Source organism: Schistocerca nitens, chromosome 9 (genome assembly GCF_023898315.1).
Source record: "Schistocerca nitens isolate TAMUIC-IGC-003100 chromosome 9, iqSchNite1.1, whole genome shotgun sequence".
In the NCBI taxonomy this organism is placed as follows: Eukaryota; Metazoa; Arthropoda; class Insecta; order Orthoptera; family Acrididae; genus Schistocerca; species Schistocerca nitens.
The window spans coordinates 208,965,691-208,982,027 of record NC_064622.1 but is presented as its reverse complement, the minus strand read 5'-3'; the positions used below and the strand labels follow the sequence as shown (position 1 = coordinate 208,982,027).

The 16,337-nt window shown below is 38.4% G+C and overlaps 1 protein-coding gene across 1 annotated transcript in view; it reads right to left on the bottom strand.

Moving 5' to 3' along the window:
• LOC126204103 (odorant receptor Or2-like) overlaps positions 1 to 16,337 on the bottom strand; it is a 108,399-nt gene that overhangs the window by 3,415 nt on the left and 88,647 nt on the right. The window contains exons 2-4 of the mRNA XM_049938520.1: positions 16,138 to 16,237; positions 7,765 to 7,866; positions 4,852 to 5,007 (exon numbers count right to left, since the gene is read on the bottom strand). Of these exons, the coding sequence (XP_049794477.1) occupies positions 4,852 to 5,007; positions 7,765 to 7,866; positions 16,138 to 16,237 (358 nt within the window). The remainder of the gene's footprint in view (positions 1 to 4,851; positions 5,008 to 7,764; positions 7,867 to 16,137; positions 16,238 to 16,337) is intronic.

Sequence of the window (16,337 nt, the reverse complement as noted above, 5' to 3'; positions counted from 1 at the left end):
TTAATTCATGACATAGATTTTACAACCTGATGATGAGAGCATTGTCTCTTGAAACGCGTTGTTAAAATATGTATAAGAATCGCGGTTGAATGCTAGCAGTGATAACCAAATACATTATGTGCATAATTACATTTTGTGTCTATATCTGTATAAATAAAATATCATTGCTATCTCTTCTTCATTTAAACAAATCCTGGAGTGTGTTTTTCTTGAAATATAAAGCAGTGATCACTTAATTCTCCTATATTCTCCTCCAACTCTTACAATATAGAAGTTAAGACAGATATTTCCAATTTTTAGTCTCTTACATCTAATTTGTTTTTACGAAGTTCAGTCATTAGCTGTCTTAATTCGAATAAAGAAATTAAGGACAAAAAAAATTAGCACATGAATTCCAAGCAGCTACACAACACGTCCTGTTCAAGGTGGTATTCCAATAACTGGGAGGTTTCTGCATTCAGTGTGAGACTTCTACAAGATTAAACATTGACAATTCAGTAATGTTACTAAATACAATGTGGAAGCCTATTGCAGAGTAAGCAATTGTAAACATTTCCATGAAAATACATACCAGTGGTGCGGGAAACCCACCAGACGAAAATTAGTGACAAATTAAAAATTTAAACTGCACTTAAGCCCACAGCCAGATACTTGCCTGTCGAAAACAGTGTACTACGAGTTGTACTATCAGTATGACATTGCGACATTTTCTACAGATAAAATCAGATATCTTGGTCTGATACCGATAAAGAGTAAAATATAGTTCTCTTGGAAGACGTTAACTCAAACAAGCTCTTAGTATTAGGAGGCGCTCAGGAAACACCTACGTCTACCAGGCGATGCGAAACTCTCTGTAACATCCTATTTCTGTTCAATGTCGTCAGAGAAAATGGGCCAAAGTTGGTTAAGAGGGAAGGATGCATCTACAAACAAGGTTCATCTTTTTACTGTTACATGACATAATTACAAATTTTGAAATGTCATTGCTCCGCATGTTGCATGAGTTTCTGGGATGACGCCTTGTTTGCAGGCAAACAGTAATACTTTTGACTTAGGTGCAAGGTACCTCTTGAAGCAAACCACTGTCACATAATTACAGCGTTTCAAGACCAGTAAGTGGATCTGTCTTACAGAATCCATAAGAATTGAGTGTCATGTATTGTAAGGAGACATTAAAGGTATTTTCTTCCGCAGTTATCTCTTGTGGAAGTGTACAGGAGCTGTACATATATTATCGTTTAATGTTTCAGTAACAAATAGATGAAAGAGTATATTGTTCGTTTATGAACAAAACCGACATCGTATTTCATTACAAAATTGGTATTCATGCCTTTTCCAGTAGTAGGGAAGTGATTAGTACAAACGTACTGCATTTTTAAGATACAGCTGATAATAATGATCAGTGTAATCGGAACCTCTTTGTGCACGATCTCGTAAAAGTGTTCTAAGACAATAGAGATACCTTTCAGCGCTTATAACACTGTTTGTATATTTGTAATCAGGAGGAAAGAAAAGTTGCTAAGTGTGTTTCTTCAGGCCCTGGGTCAGTTTTGTTTTCTATTCTATTTTCATATTAATTTCTTAAAATAAAAACACTAACTTTTAAAAATATTTCCGTGGGAGTATATTGACTTTTATATACCACAACTACTCCGAGAAATAATACTGAGGAAAATTACCAGTCCCAAAATGGGCTTCAAAAGTCTGGCTTTGTCAGAGTTTTGAAGTGTCTGTGTCTGTGACAAGCAGCTGGTGTGAGGACAAAGGAAAATTACAGTGAAACGTGGGAAATTATGGTGCGGGGAGTGAGAAACAGCGCCAGGTGTCTCTAATCACGCCAGTTTGGGCGCAAAGCTTCAGGAAGCATAAAAGGACCAGCTATTGGCCTCTTCAGAAGAAATAGTACAGAGACAAATTGTACATTTTCTCATCCAAATAATTAAAATAGTAGTATGTAGTTAAAGTGTAAGAAGACTGAGAAGCAGTTTGACTAGCGCAGTTACTCAGAATTATAAAAGAAATTACTTTGTATGAGAAGTAATGGAAGCCGCAGTTTTGCTAAGAAGACTGGAGAATGTGGAGACTCATCCGAACTTGTTCAAGCAGCACGAGTTTATTGTGAACACCATGTTCCGTTTTTAGTACTAGTTTATTGTATAGAGATTAAATAGGACTGATTATTATTATAAAGTATTGTTTTGTGCTTAATTCCTCACTATCAAACATTTAACCTTTTCTTATAGAGAGAAACAGCGGTATGTATCCTGATGTCCTGTCACCACTGTATGAAACGTAAGATAGACGATGTCTATGCTGAACTGTGTAGCACATGTCATCCATATGAGTCCACATGGACCGCAAGGACTCTAGGATTTTCTGCTAAATGTTTGGTGGCTGTGAACATTGACTATGATACATTTCTGTGGATCAGTGGCATCAATGGTGGATCTGTTGAGTTGCACATGAGTTAGTAATTGGAGAATATACTGAAATTCCCAACGAGCTCTAGTAAGAAATATTAATATGAAATAAAAGAAAAGGAATAGAAGCAACATCCTTCTGTTATTAATTTCAGGGAATATTTTAAGGTCATATATCTAAAGAAAGGCAAAATTTCCTTACATGGAACAGAATGCCGTAATTGAACACAGTTTCTCAGATTTTACGAAGGAGACAACAAATCCCGTGTGTGTGTGTGTGTGTGTGTGTGTGTGTGTGTGTGTGTGTGGTTTGTTTGTATGTGTGGATAGAGTGAAATGTTGCTACATAAAAATCATCACCGACTATAATGCACTATTTACACATATTTGAGGATATTATGATAAGTACTTTGCATTGTTACATCCATAATTATCACTAGGAAAGATAAGATACAGTATACCACATGGAATGAAGCCTACTTTAATAATAATTCCAGTTAAACGTATAGTTTTGACTATGTTTGAGAGAAGGAAGGAAGTTTGAGTTTAACGTGTATGTCATTAGAAACAGAGCACAGATTAGTAATGGTGTACGATGGGGAAGTAAATCAGTCATCTTCTTTTAGTGGAAGCATCTGAGTATTCTCAAAAATGTTCAAATGTGTGGGAATTCCTAAGGGACCAAACTGCTAAGATAATGGGTCCCTAGACTTACACACTACTTAAACTAACATATGCTAAGAACAACACACCCACCCATGCCCAAGGGAGGACTCGAACCTCCGGCGGGAGGGGTCGCGCAATTCGTGACGTGGTGCCTCTATCCGCGCGGCCATTCCGCGCGGCCCGGTATTCTCCTTAATCAGACTACGGAATTATAGAAAACCTACATCTGGACGATCAGATGGGCTTTTTCAGTGGCACCCTCATGAATGTGAGACCAATGTGTTAACCACAGCACCATCTGTCTCGATTACCATGTGTTTGAAATTTCACGATTTAACGTTACGTAGAACTCATGTATCAGGTTCTTTTCTTTATTTTGTGCCGTTATAAGGAACCTGAGAGTCTGTCAGATGATTAGTTTGGCTTTAGCGGAGGTAAAAACACAAGAAAGACATATCATATGTTGCACTTGATTATGGAAGCAGGACTTAATTGATATCAAAACGAGATCAAAGGGTTATCGACCTAGAATTAGCATTTGACAATGAAACAATGGTGCAAGACATTCGAAATCCTCACGAGAATAAGCGTAAGCCGTAAGAAAAGACGGGTACTATACAATATGTACAAGGAACAAGAGGGAAAAATAAAAGCAGGAGACCAAGAACGAGATGCTCGGATTGGAAAGGGTCGAAGACATCCATGTGGGTTTCCACCCTTACTGTTTAATCTATGCATCGGAGAATCAGTTATGGAAATAAAAGAAAGGTTCCGGAGTGAGATTAAAATTCGGTGTGATAGGATACCAGTGATAAGATTCACTGATGACACTACTGAGAAATGGAGCGAACAGCTTAATCAGCGCACACTATGGGTTGGGAGTGAACCGATGTAAGACGAATCTTATCAGAAGTAGCAGAAATGAATTCAGCGATAAACGTAACAGCAAAATTGTGGACCGCGAAGTTGTCGAGGTGAAGGAATTCTTCTAACTTGGAAGCAAAATTACGTTGACGGACAAAACTAAGGGAACAAAATGATTCAATGGCTCTGAGCTCGATAGTACGTAACATCTGAGGTCATCAGTCCCCTAGACTTAGAACTACTTAAACCTAACTAACCTACGGACACCACACAGGTCCATGCCCAAGGCAGGATTCGAACCTGCGACCGTAGCAGTCATGTGGTTCCAGACTGACCCGTCTAGCACCGCTCGGCCACAGCGGCCGACAACAAAGAGAACATAAGAGGCAGACTAGCACAGACAAAGAAAGTGTTGATGGTCAAAAGAAATCTGTTAGTATCAAACTTGGACCTTAATTTAAAAACTGAGTATGTACATTCTGAGCGCAGCTTTGTACGTAAGTGAATCATATCTGTCGGGAAATCAAGGAATAACATAATCAAGCGTTTGGGATGTGGTAGTATTGAAGGGCATTGGAAATGAAGTGGACTGGTAATAGGAGAAGTATATGAGAAGATGGGACAAAGTAATAATAGGATATGAGTCAGGACACAGAGAAAAAACTTCTGTGGTTCTTGAGGGAGCTGTACAGGGTAAACCTTGAACGGAATATCGAGACTGTAGTATATAAAGCAAATAATTCACGACAATGGACACGAGTGGTACCCTCAGACGAAAAGATTGGCACAGGAGTCTAATTGTCAGCGGGCTGCATCGTATCACTCAGAAGACTGATGACCCAAAATAAAGGTTTCGTATTTGGTTGGATTCCCAAACATACGGTGATTTTTACGCACTGACCGAGACGAACGTATCCCTGCTCATCGGATAGAGGTGAGCAGCGGTGATAACCAGCGGCTTCTGTGCGCGACACATGAGAATCCTCAGGGCTCGCTTGAAACGTGGGCTCGCCTCCAACCAGGAACAGCCGTATGCCGCCAGCGTCACCGCCTCCGCCTGTGAGGATTAAAACACCAGCTGAAGTCTCCTTCTTTTCGTAGACTGTAATTAACGTCATTAGTGAGGACACAAAAAAATCATCTAAGCGGAGGACCTTTGTAAGGTCCTATTATCGGTGACCTTGAAAGCCTACTACTACTAAATCAACATCTATCGGTATGTGGAGGAGCGTGCTACTAGCTGCCGCTCCATCCGTCCCCCCCCCCTCCCCACACCCCCCGCCCGATATCCCCGGTACTCTCGCGAACGTCGCATGGGGTGAATAATCTTCGGTATCCCTATGTATTAGCTCTAATTTCTCAGGTTTTCTTGTCGTGGTCATTTCGCAGGACGTCTGTTGGAGAAAGCAATATGTTTTCCGAACCTTCCTGTAAAGTGTTCGCTCAACATTTCAATAGTAGACCTCTCTGTGATGCACAACGGCTCTCTTGTAGCGTCTGCCACAGGAATGTGTTGATAACCTCAGTAACGCTCTCCCTCCGACTAAGCGATCCTGTGACGAAACGTGGAATACTTTCCATCTCTTCTATCAGTCCTACGGTAACGTCGCGAGTCAATACGCAATAGTATTTTGTGGCAGTAAGCTACTTTTCAGTACGGCTCGTAGCTTTGGAGACGTTGGCTGTGACAGCCGCTTGTATGTTAGAGTGACTCATTCGCACCTGTGGCTAGCCTAGCCGTGGGAAGCAGTACCGGAGTCAATTCGAGCGACAGAATATTCAAGTCCCTAAAAACGTAAATAAACTATATTAAATATTATTCAATTTAGTTAAAAGTCAGTATACTGCCCTTTGATATTAAACAGAAGATTATGTAAATATCTCAGCTTTCTAGTGGCATACTTTCAGAGTTAGAGAAAATTACCTCAAACACCCCAAACCGACACTTGTAAGATTGAAGTCAGTTAGGATTCACAACAGTTTGTCTTTTAGTATCATTTGGAATGATTACTGAAGTTCACAAAATGTTAGGTCAATTTGTTTGAGTTTTCATAATTATAAACGTTCACTATTTTTCATTTTCGTTACGTAGAATTCAGAAACGATTAATAATCATTTAATAACTATTTGTTTTGTTGTTGTAGAATGAATAAGAATGAGTGAGAGGGTGTATGAGGGACATACATAATATTTCAATATTATATAATGTAATGCATTAGGCAATCATAGAGTGGGAAAGATGTTTGTACCCACATTGCTGATGACGTATGTCTAGGTGTACTTGCTTTTGTAAGGAGGCAGCCATAATATCGGTAAAGTAAAATCATATTCTAAATTTATTTCAAGATTAATTTTCTCTTCGTTTGGTTTTGTTAAACATATTAGTATTTGCATATTGAAATGACATAAAAACAACTGGGAATAGTAACTGGCATAGGACAGTTTTGGCACGAGAACACTCTCGAAGGATAGTTCTGATTGGCTGGTCGTTTTGATCAACCAGTCAGAGTTAAGCAGTTCTCACGCACTGCTACATAGATTTTGCTGTTGTAGAAGCAGCATCTGGGGGAGTCGCTAGTCAGCTATTGGACGTACAGGTCATGTTGAACGAGTCCGTTTTTACTATGTGTAAAATGAAGGAATAATTGGCTTTTCGGGTCAAGATTGTGTGGCCGTAATAGCAGTTGCATTTACGGACAGTTTTGTAAAGTATGGAAGTTTTTGGATCATTTTGTTGGAAAGAGAACCGAGTGTGAATTTTCACCCTTTGTAGAATTCCGCGTGCCATGTTCCGTGCCCGTTTATGGAATATTTGGCGAGCAGCTTCTTTATTAGAAAGCCACTGGAAAAGGACTGAATGTGAAACTCGTATATGGTAGCAGAGTAATGACTGTAAATCGCGTAATAATTCGGGTCGGACTTAAGTACATTCCTGGCTGCCTTGCGTGTATACTGGGTTGTATGAACTGTGAGCTTAGGACAGTGATACTATTCATTAATTAAATATGGGCTGATGGCAAGTGTTTATTTTGAACCTAAAAAATAAAAGAGCCCGTTTGCTGAATTCTGACAATTTTCTATAGAGATGAAACAATCGCCCTCCACCCGTAATTTGTTATAAGGTATTACAGGATAACTTGCTACCACAGCTTACGCGGACTTTGCAACGCAAATGTTGACGGCGTTTTTCTCCAAAGCTGCTTTTACGTCGTCAGCGCAGTACATACGTATACAGAGAAACGGGCTGGTGATCAGACGCCGTACTGAGGTAGGTGGAACTTTGGTAGTGCACCGTACGACGAGAGACACGGAACAAACATTAACGCCTCCATTACTAAGCCGCTCCACCGCACTACCTGGTAAGGATGCCAGACCGGTGAACAATCTCCTTGTAAGGCATTTCCTTAGTGAATGAACTACATCTCCTTAAGAATCTTTCTATGAATCTAAGTCTGGCATCTGCTTTTCCTACTATTTGTTTTATGTGATCATTCCACTTACCGTCGCTCTTGATAGTTACTCCTAGATATTTTGCCGTAGATGCTGCAGATACATTTCCAGCAGACTGCGTCAAGTACAGAGGCATACTGGCAGCCGTTTAGTACACTAATGCGGTACAATGGAATACAGATAATATCTGCGGCGAAGTACTCTTCATTGTACTCTGCACAGTGATTTACTGAACACTTATGTAGAAACAGAGTTCTATCATTTCAGTGCTGACAGGGTGTCTTTCAGAGCGTGCTTTTTCGTAGAGCCTCATTTACAGTCCAAGATTATGGGTTCCCATTTTCAAAACTGAAGATGTACCCACCTGTTCGGTAACGTTGTGTGCTGCCCAGCAGTATAAGTAGATCTGACCAGCAGGTACAGGAAGGTAAGAGACGGACTTTAGGACTGAGCTGTAGTCCATACTCTGTAACAAATAAACGAAGGCGCCGCAGTTATACAGATTACAAGGCAAAAGAGGAAGGTACTGAAACGCAGTAGCCGCTATGTGGGCTACCCTATCCAAGATCAAAGTGAGATTAAAGATTTTTTACGTAACCTAATCAATTATATTACACTTTTTAAGATTCAAAGGGGTGCCATAAAATGATAGCAAGGATTTGAGTTGCGTGGTAGAAATGGAGGGGAGTAGTCGGTCGCCTCCAAGCGGTGGCACGTGTGCTGTTGTTTGGACCCTCCAGTTCCAGTAACAATGGCGCAGTGGACCGTTTAGCATCCTGTTTTCACTGCTGAACATTATTTCAAACGTAACCTCTCAATTATCGCCGTACAGCGGCTTTTCCGTATACTGTTCAGTGTTTTGCATTGTGTTTCAATAGCCGATAGCAACACAAACAACGCGGGGTAGTCGTGCGGTATGAGGCGCCTTGCTACAGTTCGCGCAGCTGCCTCCGTCGGAGGTTCGAGTCCTCCCTCGGGCATGGGTGTGTCTGTTGTCCTTAGCGTAAGATATTGTAGGTTAATTTGAGTAGTGTGTAAGTCGAGAGACCGATGACCTCAGCAGTCTGATCCCATACGAACTTACCACAAATTTCCAAATTTTTGCAACACACTACTTCGCTGTGTTAACTATTTTCTACAACTGCGTCAGATACGAAGAAAATGTCCACTGGTCGTCCTCGTACGATGCGGACTCGAGAATATGTCGACGGAGGAAGAGCGTCTGTTCTTCAAAGCCTTCGCTGCTCAATTAGCCAGTGTCTCCCCCTCCGCCACCCTCCAGCCCCCACCTCCGCCTCGAGTTTCGACATGTATCGACGCTCACAGCAGTGTTTACTGAACTGTGAGTTACAGTCCATCCCTATAAAATTATGATAGTACTGTAGCTTCATGAAAGTAAGTTTGACCAATGAAAGCTGTTTTTTGAGAGAATGCTTCATGTTCTTGCTACTGATGATTTCTTAATAATGACGAACGACGAAGGTCACCTCCACGGGGACGGTTTTGTAAATAAGCAAAACTGTCTGTACAGGGTAGCAGCAAACTCAACAGAATTGCATCATAAAACACAGTACAATGCTAAGGTGACAGTGTTGTGCGAAGTTTCCAAAGTGGGGATCGCTGGGCTTCATTATTATTACTTTAAGAATGCTGCGCTAGTGTAACAGAAAACTTGAACGTTATGTTCCAATGCCAGGCAATTTTTTGTTTCCTCAACTGGAATTTTTGGGGATCAACGTGGTAGAAATGTGATTCCAACAAGATGGAGTCACAGCCCAGACGACTGATATATACGTGTTTCTTCAACACTTAGCATCTCACGTTTCGTCGTTCACCACTGGCCTGCACGCTAGCCGAATTTTCAGGTTGTGACTTCTTCGTTTGGGATCATTTGAAACGTAAAGTTTGTTGCACCAAACCTCGTTCACTCAACTTGCAATACGAGAAGAAATTGCTGAATTTTGGTAGGACATTTTGACAAAAATTACGGAGAATTTCAAAGAAATAATTTAGCCACGAAAAAGAACACCTACTTTCATTGTTATGTTTAAAGAAACTGCAAGTCTGAAATTTCGTAACTTACAGGTTGTATTTGTGTAGGTAAATTGCATGTATCATCAAAATAAATCTAATCATAGTAGTTTAAAATCCACGCTTTCCTTTTGCACCACCCTGTGTCACATGATTTATCTTAAACACCACCCAACAATGAACGATTTAATATACGGGTATAACACACGTCTTTGTCATTTGTCTAGAAGTGTGGACAGTTATACAGAAAACATAAAGAAATTATTGCATTGCAAGAGCTCATAATTTTATTATGAGCTCAGAATTGGCGTTTTAGTATGGCGTAGTTAAATATAAGCGTGGTAAACTGTTTTTAAAGAATGGGCTGTCTTGGAAACAGTCCGTAGTTCATCATAAATGTCATGTATCATCATCTCATTCTAAACATAAGGTATTCTTAGGTGAAGTAGTTCCTTTGAGCTCCCTCTTTACCTTTCATCATTTTATAGTTCCGTCAATCAGAATTCTCTTCTAGTCATCAACCCATTTTTTCGTTTTGCTGTGTCTGTTGCTTTAAATCACTATTTCACCTTCACAACTGTTCGTTATCCATTTATCATGGCTCAGTATTTGGCACACAAGATTTATTTTTCTCTTTCAGTTTCACTGAGGGCTGTCGATTTCTGTCCCCTCATTTATTCGTTTCTTTCTGAAGATCTAGAAAGTTCTAGCAATTCTTCAATATCTCAAAATTTCTGTAGCTTCTAGTTGTTGTCTGTAATATCTTACCTTTTTACAGATCACATACTATTTCACAACTAAGAGACTTAACTACCGTTAAGTGAATTGGTCGTCTTCGAATGTGATACTCCATAAACGATATAATTCGATTACTTTTCAATTCTGAATCTTCCGAATGCTATGATCGCGATGATTTTGTGACCAAGCTCATTTGATACCGACAGCTCCATTTCAGTAGTGATCATTTTTAGTTTACACAGAGTTTCATTGCTAGTACCTTCAGCATACTGTTCGTATTCTGTATTTAATGTGTGACCCAGCAATTTTAATAGCATTTAATGTACTGCTTCTCAGTTCGTCTATGATCATGTCTCTTTCATGAGAGACTATTTCGAAAAACGTTGACAAATGGCGACTACACTGTCTACCATACTGCAAAAATCAGGATTCTACCAGTCTCAGTTACACCTATATGTGCGCTGTTTGTTACTTAAAATCCAGTTCATCCGCCAACCTTTCTGTCATAGAATATAAGTTCAGTTTTCAATTTAAAAGGTCAGAAAACTTCCCCAAAACATTAAGAGCAACAGACGTCTTTGCTTTCTACTCAGTAAGATTCGAAATGCTAAAATTGCTTCCCTAGATTCTCTGCAGAGTGTAAAATGAAATTTCTTTTCCTTTATTTAGTTTTTACTCAGCATTGCGATGCAGTGGTAGGACAATGGGTCGTAGATTGAGGTTCAAATCCCTGTCAAGTCAGCTAAATGTACTAATCATGCTAGGTGTGACATTTTTGTCTCGGATGATAGGAATATCTAACTTCCCAAGCCATTCCTGCATCAAACAGTAGCAAGTGGGAAGTTCGATACATAAAATGTCTTTGAGGGGCCGGGGAACTGGAGACGTCAACTAGAAAATTGCCTAACAATATCACCTCCTAACTACTTCCTCTATCTGTAACCACAGTATAGAGAAATATTAAAATGAAACATACAATGAAAAACCAACATGGTGAACCTAACCAAGTTGTGATAGTGGGAAATCTGAAAACCGTCCTCCTATGTAGCCATTCACAAGCTAATATCAAAACGAAACAGTCAATCAAAATTCAAGATGATGCAACTTGCCACATAAATGACCTAGAAAATAGCATACGTTAGTGTGGGTTCACATACACTGGGGCAGTGCCTACAGCTTAGATTACATAATGTCATCCAGAATGGGGGCCAGGCCCACCTTTCAATGATGACATATAATTACGCCCGCTCCCATCCCCTCACCCTCCCTCAAACCTCCCCTCTCCCTAACTCCAGTCAATCAGAGTAATTTCAGAACTAGTCCAGGTATATAGTGGGGAATTTAAAAAAAATCAAGATTGTAGAACTAGTCAAGTTGTGGTTAGTAACCCAACCTTCCACCCCCTCCTCCTCTCTATCCAATCAAAGCGAAGTATTAAAACGAAACAGCCAATGAGAATCCAAAATGGTGGATCTAACCCAGTTGTGAGGGCGGAATACCGCAAACTCAGAATGCCTGTGGTATCCCATTCTTTTTCTATGACTGAAACCAGAAGAGATAGTGATGTTGGGTGCTGAGATCAGTTGATGTTCTGACTAATGTCAAATATATTCCACTGGCTACTGGTCAATGTTCTGGGCAAGTCCTTCCACTTGAGGACTCCATCATCTCCTTTGGCAGTGTTACATCTCTGTCATCATCTTTGCCTGTGTTCTGTATGTACACATAAGAGAAGTTGTCCATAGGATCTGATAAAAAAAACTTTTTTGTTCCTTCCTAAAGTTGTGTTGCAGTTTAAGTGATAAAAGCACCTTCTTCCTTCATTTATAGTATGTTGTTTGGCTCTGTTGTGTCTGTGGTGTTTTATATTGCGTATTTTTATAAATTAATGTTTTTATTTGGTAGCTGTTTGCAGTAAATACATTCTGTAATTTTTTTCATCATAGTTCGGACTCTTAAACATTTTAGAGAGCCTTAGCTCCGAATGATAAATATTTCAGCATTTTTTTTGTGCTTAACTCCGATTAGGACAGTTATCTGTGGTACAAAGTCAATAATTGCCATTGATTACATTTTTCTCCTGAAACATTATCTTTGCCCCTCCTAAATTGGTAGCGAAAAATTACTGAAAATATTTAGGCACTGACGGTACACAGCAAGAGACTGAACCTCCTTTACGCATTTAGACACTTTTGTAACATTAATAGATGTGAAGATAACTCATTTGAGTGCTATATACCAAGATAAGGCCTAAATAATTACGTTCAGAATGACTATTTGTTTGTGTGTCTGCCTAGTATTCTAGCCAACATGAATTTTGCGGCTGGTTAAGTTAATTTCCGTCTTTTAGCCCCATCTTGGCATGTCAACTGGTGGTTTCCTTTTTTGTTAATTATGTTTAGGCATGAAAAGAGCACTGAGGCACTTTAAGGGCCCACATTTATGCATTAGACACCAGTTTGGTGAATATGTATGTGTACACTGTAAATAACATTGTGATACTTGAAAGAAATATAGCACTGTTTGGCATCACTGACTTTTGCTGACAGCTGAAATGAACATTGACACGTGGCACTCATCACAGATGAGAAAAATACTTAATTTGAGGCTCTCCCGTTCCTGGGTACATTAATAGAAGTACTGGCTTTTTCAGGCTCAGTTCTCTGTTAGCAAAGGCAAGCAACAGAAGTATAAATTGTCAGAAAATTTCTTTGACGTTTTGCGGAATAGTATTATTAATTGATTAAGCTAACTTTGGTTTTTAAGTAGTTGTCCTCTTTCTCATATTCCGTAGTAAATGATATATTGTTTTCAATGAAATTTGCAAGTACGACTGGCAACACAGTATATAAATAATTTTTTGTTGTCAGGAATGAAAACATAGTTGACAATATTTTTTAACCTGGCAACATTTTGTGTAATTCAGACGTGTTTCTTTTGTGTGTGTGTGTATTTTGATGATATATCATAGGTGGATAAATATTGCAAACATAATTATGTGATATATAATTCGGATAGTTATGAAGATAACCAATACGAGGCTACATTGTAATTTGCTGTTTCATGTTAATAAGCATTTTGATTGGACTCTTAATAAACACAAGTAGGCCAGTACACTATCTTGGATTTTGGTTGGCTGTTCCATTTCAATACTTCGCTTTTAATTGCCTGGAGAGGGATTTTAAATTTACTACTACCATAACCTGGTCAGACTGTTATACAGGATTTTCAATGGTTATTTGATTTTAATATGCCACTGTGAAAGGCTGCAGAGGAGAAGAAAGAGGAGGATATATTACTACTTGCAACTTGGCTAGTTCAACCATCTTACCTTTTCTTTTATTTCCACTGGTACAGTTGGACTTCATCTGCCACCGTTGATTTGATTGGCTGAAAGTGTGGGAGAGCTGAACTACAACGAAATTTAAGTAACATAAGCACTTATGAAATTTGAAAACAAACATACTCATATATTCAGATGAACAGGAAGAGGCATGTCAGTGATAACAGATTACCTCCCGCCTAATGTGATTAATGTTCATACATACAGGGTATATGTAGCAATGGCAATGGCCTAATTATGTCAATAACACAATTGTGGTGTCATGCAAAACACAAATTCAATATTATGCAGAAAATCATGAAAATATTTTTACTATAAGAGTTCATGGGAACAATGATATTTCGAAAAGAGCAGCTAGAAACAACCTTGGAAAGTGGCACCAAAAGCCCCACACCCACTCCCTAAGCACATGCCATCACCCCAAGCAGCTGGATCACTTATAGCGTTCCCATTCAGGTCTCTGCTATGGCCTGATAATTATTTATCGTTTTTTGACGTTTTTTTTGATGGGCGCCTACTGAAAAATAAATAAGATACACACTAGCTCCATATTACAACAATCTTCCACCATTATCCCACCTCTACAAACACCAAAAGAATGCAACAATTTCAATACATATTTGTTTATTCTTAATGAAACTTTTCATAATGTGGTTTCTTAATACATTCTATTTGTTCATAATATTAGATTTACTGCACCAACTTCCTTCATCTTACTGGTAGTAATGCCCTTGGTGAGATTGAAAAAGATAACAGTACCACATGTTTGGCAACATAAAAGATTGCTGTAGTGCAGACATGCTCATAGTTAGACCATAAGGTAGTCAGCAAGTGACTCAGTTTCTTGTCTTCATGTAGATAGCATTACTTTCTGTCCCACAAAATGTCTAATCTGATTACAATTTGTATAAATCATAAGCAAATTAAACTCAATACAAAGCAATCAATTAAAAATTTCTATGATTGTAACATGAGAAATGCAGGTGAAGTTCCGTTCACCACACTATTTTGCAGAAAGAAGTGCAATAGTAAGTTGACATTTCGTTCTCACAAACAGTCAATGCTGATGCTCGAATTACCAACTACTTCATTGTAAGCTGAAACATATCCAAGAGTTAAGATAATTTTTTTTCTGAAGTATTTAGTACCATTCTTATTTTCGATGCCCTTGACTCAGTCTTGATTTCGAAGTACCTGTTACTTTTTTCTAATAATGAATATGATTTGAGCGTTTGTAACAATAATATCTTTGTTATCTGTTTATATCTGATGTAAATTTTTTTGTCATCCTATTCCTTTTATTCTGCATGAATGAACTGCAGCATAAAGAAATGAATGGTAACTATATTAATTAACTACTGAATTTATTTTATATATTTCACTAAGTGCAAACTGAGATGTGTAAAACATTATTCAAGATGTTCAGCGTGTATCTGAATTCTTAACAACTATCATTAATCACTCATCACTTCTAGTTTAGCATGCTGATTTAAATAATGCAGATGCAGTCTCTGGAACTAATTTCTATAAAGAATATCCTTAGAATTTATCATGTGAACACAACATAAAAATCTATAAAACGCCATTACAAATTATGATTTAACCTTAAAAACGAAAACTGAAATTTTTTCTCATTTAAACAGTTTCACCATATGGTTACTACAAATTTATTCTGCTAACACCAATTTTAACGATCTTAATAAAGTTCCTAGAAGTTCCTTTTCAAGAAATTCCAAGTGTCAAATGTGTTTTAGTTAAGCTCAAAAAGCATGGCATAAATAGTTCAGTCGTTTAACAGGTATAAAACACCCAGTATGTATATCAGCTAATTCTTCTAAACTTATGCTAAATGGTAGTTTGTTATCTGTGTTTCAGGTTTTTCGTACATCATGCCAAATTAGGTGTTGTGTTGTAATCAGTGTTTTGATTAACCAGGATATTTGTAGACATTTATGTAAAATGAAAGCATCACAATAAATAATGAAAAAAGAGTCATTTGAGTAGTTAATATAGGACCCATATGTTAAATGTTATTAATATCGTCACTCACTGAGAGACACTGCAGCATTTTTTGACAAGGTAATACAGAGTTCATTACTACAGGTGCATATACAGGGTGGTCCAATTATAGTGACCGGACCAAATATCTCACGAAATAACCATCAAACGAAAAAACTACTTTTCTGCAATTGATAACCGGTCTATTTTAACACAGGTGTTGTATCACGAAGTAAATACCGATCGCACTGGCGGAATGTTACGTGATACTTCATACGTTTGTGACCATTACAACACCATCCATCAAAAAAGCGAAAAAAGTGGTCCAAGTAAAACATTCATATTTCTTTACATATTACACGAATATGTAATAAAAAATGGGGGCTCCTATTTTAAAAAACGCAGTTGATATCCGTTTGACCTATGGCAGCGCCATCTAGCGGGCCAACCATAGCGCCATCTGGTTTCCCCCTTCAAGCTAGACAAGTTTCGTTCTTTGTAGTTTTTTCGTTTGAACTTATTTCGTGAGATATTTGGCCCAGTCACGACGCATATTTACTGTCTACTGATAATCCCACACACAGTAATATTACAATATGTTACAACATTTTAAAATAAATATCTTACATATGTTGCTTGAAATAATGTCACACATATGATGAGGACGCTGAAGTAGAATTGCAGCATTACGATGGAACTCATGCTGTTCTCCAATTGCTTGACAAACCTACAACAGTAAAAATGGTGTTTACTCTTTGAGACATTTCATTCTATAAGACAGTTAAAACATAAGCGTTAAACGTTGGTAACCTACTATAGTAACTGCC